This window comes from Bidens hawaiensis, unplaced genomic scaffold (assembly GCF_021521415.1).
Source record: "Bidens hawaiensis isolate Kalapana, Puna unplaced genomic scaffold, B.hawaiensis_p1.1 tig00045487_1, whole genome shotgun sequence".
Classification (NCBI taxonomy): Eukaryota; Viridiplantae; Streptophyta; class Magnoliopsida; order Asterales; family Asteraceae; genus Bidens; species Bidens hawaiensis.
The window spans coordinates 29,381-38,975 of record NW_027498102.1 but is presented as its reverse complement, the minus strand read 5'-3'; the positions used below and the strand labels follow the sequence as shown (position 1 = coordinate 38,975).

The window sequence follows — 9,595 nt, the reverse complement described above, 5'->3', positions numbered from 1 at the left end:
GTAAGGAACTTCTCACGAACATCATTGCTTTGTGTATTCTAGTAATCACCTTGGTTGTCAATGTATGCATCCAAATACTAACCGGTGTGCTTAACAACGATGAACATTATTATCAGGAATACAATATTATAACTTATAACAGTTGGTTGATAGCAATATTTTACATGGCTATGTTACTCGCATTGCTCATGATACACACATTTTTCGGCTTTAATGATTATAAAGTCAAAACAAATTTTAGATTCCAAATACGAAGAAGGTCATGATACAGCTTTGAAGGATCTGGAGTTCCAACAACCAACGGTTGACAAGCTAAAGCAGTATGTGAGCAACCACTGGATCATGGCAGGAACGGGTAGTCCCCAATTTATGATAGTTTGCTCTGCTACAACCTCTGCTTCTGGGGTATTATGTTTTTTAAGCACTCTAATACTTACTATTATTATGTTTCCCATAAGACCAGATTTGCCTACTTATCGGTCAGATTACAAGGGGTCAGTTGTCGTGATTCTTATAACTCAATTTATAGGAGTAATACTGGGTACAGTCGCTCCTCTGTCAAGATGTTTTGCGTCTCTAAGCTTTAACGTATCCATAAAATGGATTTGGAATCATATAGGGGTCTTTAAAGTAGAGAGCTATTGTACTCAAAAGTTATATGACTGGAAACAAAGTAGCATACCATTTAAATTCAGTAGTCGCAGATGCAAGTGTTTCTTCCATGATCTAAAGATCCTCACTTTGAATCTTTGTATCAAAACCCAGAAGACAATTGTGATAGCATGTAAAATGATAGCGTTGATCCCGATTTTCTTTGTAATTGTTGTCTTGTGTTGTGTCCATTGCTGGAATTGGATAAAGGTCATGTTTGGTGCCTCAAATAGTGGGATGGTAGAGAGACCTGTTCAAATACAACACAACAGAACAGATCTCAGTCCGTATGTTTTGCAACTTCAGGACGATATGGAGATTGCTGAGAGAACACTGAAAAGCATTTCAAAATCTGTGAAATATGTAATCCAAAAGGCTGAAATGCATAAGCCAAACAATCTTATGAAACTTCTAGAGAAATCTAGTGGTTTTGAAGGAGTTGGGCAGTATGACGTGCATCAAGTCCCACCTTTAACTAAAGAGAAGTATGTGGACGGCTGGAGCTTACCGGTAGTGACCCTGACAACCATCATTATATCTCTTCCTAACATCCAAAAAGACAATATCGATAAGTTGTTAAGGAGTGTGAGCCAAGGCCTTACATATGTCACACATGTGGAAGAAACCCTCAATGCTAGTGAGGAGTATGCAATCATTCAAAAGGTTGCTAGAACGCTGTGGTTAGAAGTTGAAGTTTACCACAAATGGCTTGGAAACAGGGTGCAGAACCTTGCTCATGATGTTAATACACCCAAAGAGATTGTTCAATGGCTCAGTGATACAGCTGAAAACATTGTCAATGAAAGCTTGAAAGGCTCAGATGATAGTTCATTCCACAAGACAATTTCTGCCAGTTCAATGTACCGGATCACCCAAACGATGCTTGTTTCCCACCATGTCGACATAGACCAGGTTAGCAATGAGGAACTGTTTGGGCAGTTATCATCAATGATTTCTTGCATATTGGCTGCATGTCTCACAAACTTACCCCAAGTAATCACAACGAAATGCCACACAAGTGTAATAGAGAAAAGGGAGGCCAGTGTACATACTGCAGCCCAACTTCTCGGTGAGACTATGCAGATAATCAATAGCCTTCAAGATCGCAACCTCCCAAGCTTGAATCATGATCATCTGCCATTTATTGATAAGTGGCGAGATTTTTATCTGCATCCTTCTCCTTGAAACTAGTCCTGCAACCATATAAAATAAATAAATAAATAAATAAAGTTTCTGTACTTTAAGTAACATGGTGTGTTCCTATAATTTTGTCATAATTTCTTTCTGTAGGGTAATTTGTTGTTTGCTCCTTTTGTACCTATTTTATACTTTAATATATAGTGAGTTACAAGTATAAGCTCTTTAAAAGCTGTATATATGTATGTGAAACCGATGCAAACCTCGAGACATGAGGTGAGAACTTTAAGCCTGTTCCTCAGCAACGGATTGCTTCGTTGAAACTTCAGTCGAGTGACACCTGACATGTACTCAATAGATTTTTTTTAAATGCATAATTAGACACATATATTTTATATATAATTTACTATAAAACGATTACAATAAAGTGGCAAGCAAACGGACAACAAGCTGCGCCGCAACTCCCTTTTGAATAGCAAAGCCAATCCTGCTAAAAACGAAGCTTTGGGACCTAGAAGCTGAAGAGGTTTCGTGTACGACACGTTGAACCCTACTAAAAAATTTCACAACTTCTGGGGCAGAAACCAAATGTATCAAAGACAAATGGTAGAAAGACATGTTGATTATCTAAACAAGCTTTCTCGTATTTAACAACTTTGCCGGATTCAGCCTTCAACGTAGCCTGACCCACAACAAACCCACGGTCCCTAAGCCCAACAAGAGGACACTCCTGTAAGATCCACAAAGGTGTGTTTCCCCCTGCCCACCCGAACACAAGAATATCAGTTGGTCGTAAAGTAGACCTCCCTTCAAGAGGATCCGTGAGAAAGTTAACAGGCCCCAATAGTTCGCATAACCCTATCAATAATTGACATTATTATGATCATCATCAACTTAGTTCTTTGTACGTATGAACTTAACATAAATTTCTATGCTACAATAATCCGAAAAAACATCATTTTGTGCGGTTATACAACAACAAAGTTCATTGTTTCTTTCATACAAATTTGGTTTTAGCTCCTACGCATACAATATACCAATGCAGCAGCTCAATTCATCTTCTTGATCATTAAGGCATTAAACAAGTCTCCTTAAAACATTCTTTAAAACATCAAACAATCTACCAAAATTCAAAAACTGATCTGCTGCATTATCACTAGCTAATGCACATTTGCTGCCAAGAAAAACATTTGTGTCTGAGAATGTACAAACCACATTCTAACAAAGGAAGTTTTCTCTGGACTTTGAACAGATCTGGCATATATCATTTCTAGTGCAACCCCATATATAACCATCCCGAGTGTCCCCATTATCTGTATTAATTAGTTAATAAAGCTAAATAATTATAAAATTTATACTTCTCACATAAATATAGCCTAATAATTTTCCAAAAGAAGATCTTTTTTTCTTTCTAAACTAATACGAGCTTGAACACTGTAATACAAGGACTTCTAATTAAAGATAACATATATTAATTAAGCGTAGGAATTTATATTATAAACAAATTAACCACATCAAAATTAAGTTCACAACATTAAATATCAAATTATCGATTCCAACATAACAAAGTCGGTATTGTGGTATTTGTTTTTATGGTTTCAGCCGATGAAACGTATTTTTTTTCTTTTCAAATACAATGGACAAGAGATAATAAAAATCAAATCATCATATTTCATTTCAAAATGCGTATTTGTAAACTTTCATAGACACATTAATTAGAAATCTTCCAAATATGCGGGTACAAAAGTACAACTACAAGATACAGGTATTCGGGACAACAAATCTCATCCCTACTCACTCCAATTAGCGTTTTCCGGATCCAAAACAATATATACCCATGAACAGCATGTGCACTTTATCTAATCATCTAATATAACTTTTTTTCTAAATACGAAATTACATAATCAATCATCTAGTTGTTAACCATAAACACTTGTGTCCACATTAAATGACGAGATTCAAATAAAAAATATAGTTTAGGTATAATGAATTTTGGCAAGAACGAATAACGGAAATTTTCTTCGAAATTAGTATGAAATATACTTTAATATAACTTTTGATCGAGTACGTGAATTGTATCAAAGATTTCAGATATCACTCACGTCCATAGACAAATTCCAAAAGATTATATATATCTTCCACGTTAATATTTCAAATAATAATTTGGGTGGAGGAGAGCCTCTTCTACATGTCTGGTCTCCATATCGTGTCAAATATGGGTTACACTGGCTTCCTTCCAAGTAAGTCACAGGAATTTTCCCGACCGCATATTTCTTTAGTATTTCTTATTTTTTTCTCACAGTTGATTTAGTCTTAAATCTAAAAGGCTAATAACATAAAATGAGTCATGTGGTAATCATCTTGTTAGCCAGTAACGAAGTTCAAAGTATCAATTTTATGCCTGGCCATCAATCTTGGTTCACAGATCGATCAATGAAGAAGTAAGAAAATTGAAGTAATAAATGTGATGAGAAGGCTGACTACTTGGCTTATTAGACACCTTAATATGTTAACAGCCACCTAACATCGATCCTGGAATTGCTTATTGAAATCACACTGAATTTGGTGGAAAGTGGCTTGAATATTCATTTGGTCATCCATGAGCAGGATGTTGTTTATTTATGACAATCATAGCATAATAGCATGCTTATAGCTGTAGCCATGCCTTAATGGTTCTATATTGTTTAATGTGTTACCGCAGCTTTTAAGCCCTGCGTACACCCCTTAGGATTTATTTCAACTAACCATTTCCTTTCCTTGGACGATTGGGGATTCTTTCTAGATGGACACACGTTCTGAACTTGTGAATGGTCTGGATATATTCTAAATTTCTAATTGCACCAACCTTTCAACAGAATCTATATTTTCCTTGATAAGAATTATAAACCAACTAGACCGACAAAATCTGTTTAGTAAACCAATGGAACCCGCTTGTGATCAACGTTCCTTGCAATTTATCACAGCCCATCAATTTAAATACTAAGTTCGCTAAATTATTTGCAAATATCACTGTTTGAGACAACCATGTTCTTCATCACCAAAACTGGACACCCGAAGTGCTTTTTTTTTGTTATTGTTTTTTTACGTATCATAAGATTTAACAAAATAAAAAATACGGGGAAAATATGTAGATACAAATGGAAAACAATGTTCCGACGGAAATATGAAGGTTTTACTCTTATGCAATAAAAACCACATTTCGACTCACTATAGTCACTATTAAAAAACTAGGCATTCAGACCATCTTTGCAGTCGCAAAATGGTCGCAATTGGCCTGTTGCGACTGTTTTGCAACTGAAAATGAGGTGGGAAAAGCGCAGGTCGCAATTGCTTCTGTCGCGACAATTTTCCGACTGCTATTACATTTTGCGACCAACCACTAAAGCGGTTGGAATTCTTGCAACCACCGCAAATCTTTGTGCAAATCCTTCTACCGTTGTTGTGGTCGCAAATCTTGCAACAGCGGCGGTCGCAAAGTCTACTTGCTAGAGCAAACCATAGCATTCCTGCCAGTTTGGACCAACTTGAATTGTGAAGCCATTTTATAAAAAAATCCAAAAAATAACCCAAACTAAAGTGCCTAATATAACCCAAACACACATCCAAATGTTCAAAATATTCAAAATAAAGTGTGTTAGCGTGGCTTCAAAATATTGAAATTGCTTATCAAACCACACATTTTAACATAGCTTCAATGTAAGTTTATTAAGAATTGCATCTTTCTCCGCATTATCTTAATCCTTTTCAGCCATCAACTCCAAAATAATTCCATTTAATCTTTCTTTATCCTCTCCTTTTCATTCACGAGCTCCTTAATAACCAAGTGTAACTTTTCAATCTACAAATGGTCAGAAATAAACATAAAAAAATTTAACCCATGTAAAAATAAAATTTGAACAACGAGTCTGCAGCTTGTCCAAAACGACTTGTAATCTCAACAACCAGTACGGGTTGTAATAAGTTGGTTATAGTTTGACTAAAAGTCAAACTTTAAGCAGGCTATAATACACAAGTTATATGTGAGTTGTAAACAGGCTAATAGTATATAATCATGCTATTAAAGGGCTGTAACAATCATGTTTAACAAGTTATAAGTTGGTAGTGGGTCTTTGACTAGGCCTATGCAAGTAAAGTGTAAGACCCACGAAACCACTATACCCGACCCGCCATACCCTTGTATGTGAGAAAAAAGTTTCGATTCATGTCAAATTAAATTTAAATAACTTTTTGAACTAGCCCAAACTTTGGCAAAAAATTTGACCCATGACAACATAGAGTCTAGCCAACCCGTTTGCAGCTTGTCCAAAACTACTTGTAAACTAAACAACAAATTACGTACTAACCACACCTTTTGATCCTAAACTAATTCATATGAAAGTTAAAGTGATAGTTTGACTTTAAAAGTCAAGCTGTCAAAAATATTATTATATATATTAATTTACAACATTCTTAACACGCACAGTTTCACTGTTTCATGCAATTTTGGCTTTAATATGTTGTACTTTGTGCTATTAGTTTGGTACTGCTTCATTAATTTATTCCAGTTTATTTACAACCTTATGTTTACAAAGGTTTGATAAGTCATGTTGCTTAACGTGCTTGGTGTCTTTCTCTCTCTCTCTCTAACGTGTATGTGTTAAAAAGATACTGAGATGTCTCTTTTCTTTACTCTTTTGTAAACAATTAAATACAGTTAACATTGCACCTCCTCTCTCACTTCACCATTTAACCTCCGGCCACCATCGTGCAACGATACCCTGCTATAGTGATCCACGTCTCAGCCACATGCCCACCTACTGTTGTCGGGTTCCATTTAAAAACCCTAGGTGGCGGTAGTGTGACGGCGACGGTGTTTTGTGACGCTTGGTTCCGGTGGTGTGATTGTGGCATGGTGGCCATATCTAAGATCTGAGCCTCTTTTGATAGATCGATTGCTTATAACTTTGTTATCATGGCGAAGATTTTGTGATGAGTAATGGCGACAGATAAGATTATTCTCATTTTTTTATGTTCATTGCCTTAATTGTGTCCAATGTTATGACTGGATTCGTTTTGTAGCTTTGATTTATTTTAATTTGTTTGTGATATGATGATTGTTTGAAACCGATTTGAGCATGGGGTTTTCAGGTTTGCTTCTCCTTATCTGAGTGGTATTCTTGGTGTTAGGATTAAACACACACACGAACCGAACACAAACAAGAAAACAATAAACGAACATGAGGATTTAACATGGTTCGGTCTAAACTGACCTACGTCCACAGGCGGCAACTAGGTACTTTTTATTGAGTGACAAAGGATTACAAGTACATAACGTTGTTTAAATAGAGACTAGTCTAGGGTTTGTAAATTATTGAACAAGAAATCTAAACCGGGCCGGGCTTCGGTCTGCCTACACCTGTCTGCCCTTTGGACTTCAACTCATAAACCGGGCCAACAAGGCCTACGAACCCAACAATCTCCTACTCTGAGGCCTTGAGTACGCTCGTCTGCACTCTTGATTGTACTTCTATAATCTAAAGATCTTCTAGTTGTCACCACCTTCTCATCAATTAACCTGAAGGCCCCGTTGAAGCTCCCCAGAGCTCCAACACATCAGTCACGGCTAAAACTGCCCCTGACCCGTACTCTGTCCCTACCGGCTCCCACTGAAACAAACTACCGGATCCTGAGATACTCTGAGAACAAACACTCTCCATATTCAGCAAGTAATCCACTGGAGAGACTTTTACAGCTGGAATACTGGTTTTCTTAATCCACTGTCAACTTGGTACTGTAACTGAAACACGACCTACGCTCCCACTGTCACGATGTCTTTTGACTGATTTAACCTTCCGAGCTCGTTCATCCTAAATCTTCACTTTGGCTCTGGGATTGTTACTTGCAAAACGAACTTTCTTCTGCCCACGAGATTCTGTGAACAGGACTTTGTATTTTACCAAAACTGGATCCACTCATTTCGGTGACCTATCGACCATATACAACGAACCCAATTTCTTGCCATGAGCAACCACGAGATTCCCTTTGACTACCTTCCACTGCCCATTCCGGAACTTAACATCATGCCCCTGGTCATCCAACTGCCCAACTGAAATCAAACGTTTCTTTAAACTTGGAATAACCCTCACGTCTTTCAAAGTCCAAGAAGTACCTGCTGAAGTTATCAAATCAACATCTCCCATACTCGTAACCTCTAAAATATCATCGTTCGCTAGTTGAACCTTTCCAAAATCACCAAACTTTAGATTCTTCATCGTTTCACTACAATGAGTGGCATGAAACGATGCACCAGAATCCATCGCCCAAGAATCAACGTTACTCTCAATACTAAGAACTAAAAACTCATCCCTGTTGACCCCGTCATCTGTGTCGTCTTCTGTAACGTTCACCCCTTTCTTACCATTTGGACACTGATTCCTGAAGTGTCCCTTCTCTTTACAACCCCAACATTTAATATCTTTACGAGTCTTAGACTGACTCCTCTTCCCGCTCCCACTGCATCGTTGTTTTCCCCTACTTCTACCTTCTATGACTAATATATCACTTGATGATTCACCTGAAGTTAGGCGTCTTGAATCTTATCCAAGAATCAAATCCTGAATCCCATCAAAAGTAATTTTTTTAGACGAACTACAAACTACAATCACTGTTTGCGACCAACTTTCGGGCAAAAAGGATAACAATAAAAGACCTTGAACTTCATCATCAAACTTAATGCCGACTGACACTAAGCGAGAGATTTTCGAATTAAGATTATTTATATGCGTTGTAACTGACCCACCCTCTTTCATTCGAGGTGTCACTAGCTCTCTGATAAGATAGACCTTATTCGCTGTCGAAGGCCTCTCATACATGTTGGATAGTGCATCCATCATACCACGGGCTGTGGTTTCTTTCATGACGTTAAACGCCACATCTTCTAACAACGACAATGTAATACAAGCCCTAGATTTCTTGTCTAACTTCTTCCACTCTACTTCTGACAACTTTTCTGGTTTTTTCATCTTCAAACACTACATCCAAGTCTTAATGACAAAGTAGCGCTTCAATTTGCATCTTCCACCAACCAAATTTCGGTCCATCAAACTTCTGTATCGAAACCTTTCCGTCTTCTGCCATGACAATGACTAAAACGAAAAACTGGATAAAAACAGAGACAGACACAGCAATGGCACGGGCCTGAACTTAACGGTTGTTCTACTGAACTCTGTTAAAAATCAACCTATTTAAACGCAGCGGAATAACGAACTATGATAATCAAAAAACTGAAACTTCAAACTGAAACAATATAACCCGACAACACAGTTGGCACTGGTTTTCGGTCTCTGTAATTGGTCTCTTTTGATTCAACAAACCGTTCTCAGCAAAATAGGATCCGATTTCGGCGTAATCAAAAAACACAACATCAAACTAATCGAAAAACCCAACAAAAATTAACGGCTCAGAACTGCCAATGATTGCTTCAGATTCATGATAATAGTTTTTGATGTCTTCGACTTGCTAGTTTTGACTTTGTGTGTCACACAAGACCACAAAAAAGGACAAAACACAATTGCAATATATTTAAAATTGTGTGGCGGCTTTTATTCCTTCTTGAACAAGACAAAGAAAAAAACCAAAAGGCTGCTTCTTTATTTCTTTTTAACTTTTCTTGAATGACACAAATTGTTGATAACCTCCTGGGTTACCGTTGGCTATGGCTGCCGTAAGACAATCCCTATATCACAAATCTCTTTCACGAGCGTGTTCACCCATGTGTAATGAACCTAAGCTCTTGATACCACTTGTTAGGATTAAATAAACACATGAA

The 9,595-nt window shown here is 37.2% G+C and overlaps 1 protein-coding gene across 1 annotated transcript; it reads left to right on the top strand.

Moving 5' to 3' along the window:
• The first annotated feature begins 357 nt into the window (after positions 1-357).
• LOC143595713 (uncharacterized) lies at positions 358-2,136 on the top strand. Its single transcript, XM_077074663.1, has 2 exons — positions 358-1,903; positions 1,942-2,136. The coding sequence occupies exon 1, from the start codon at positions 370-372 to the stop codon at positions 1,834-1,836; it is 1,467 nt and encodes a 488-aa protein (XP_076930778.1). The 5' UTR covers positions 358-369; the 3' UTR covers positions 1,837-1,903; positions 1,942-2,136.
• Positions 2,137-9,595: the final 7,459 nt, after the last annotated feature.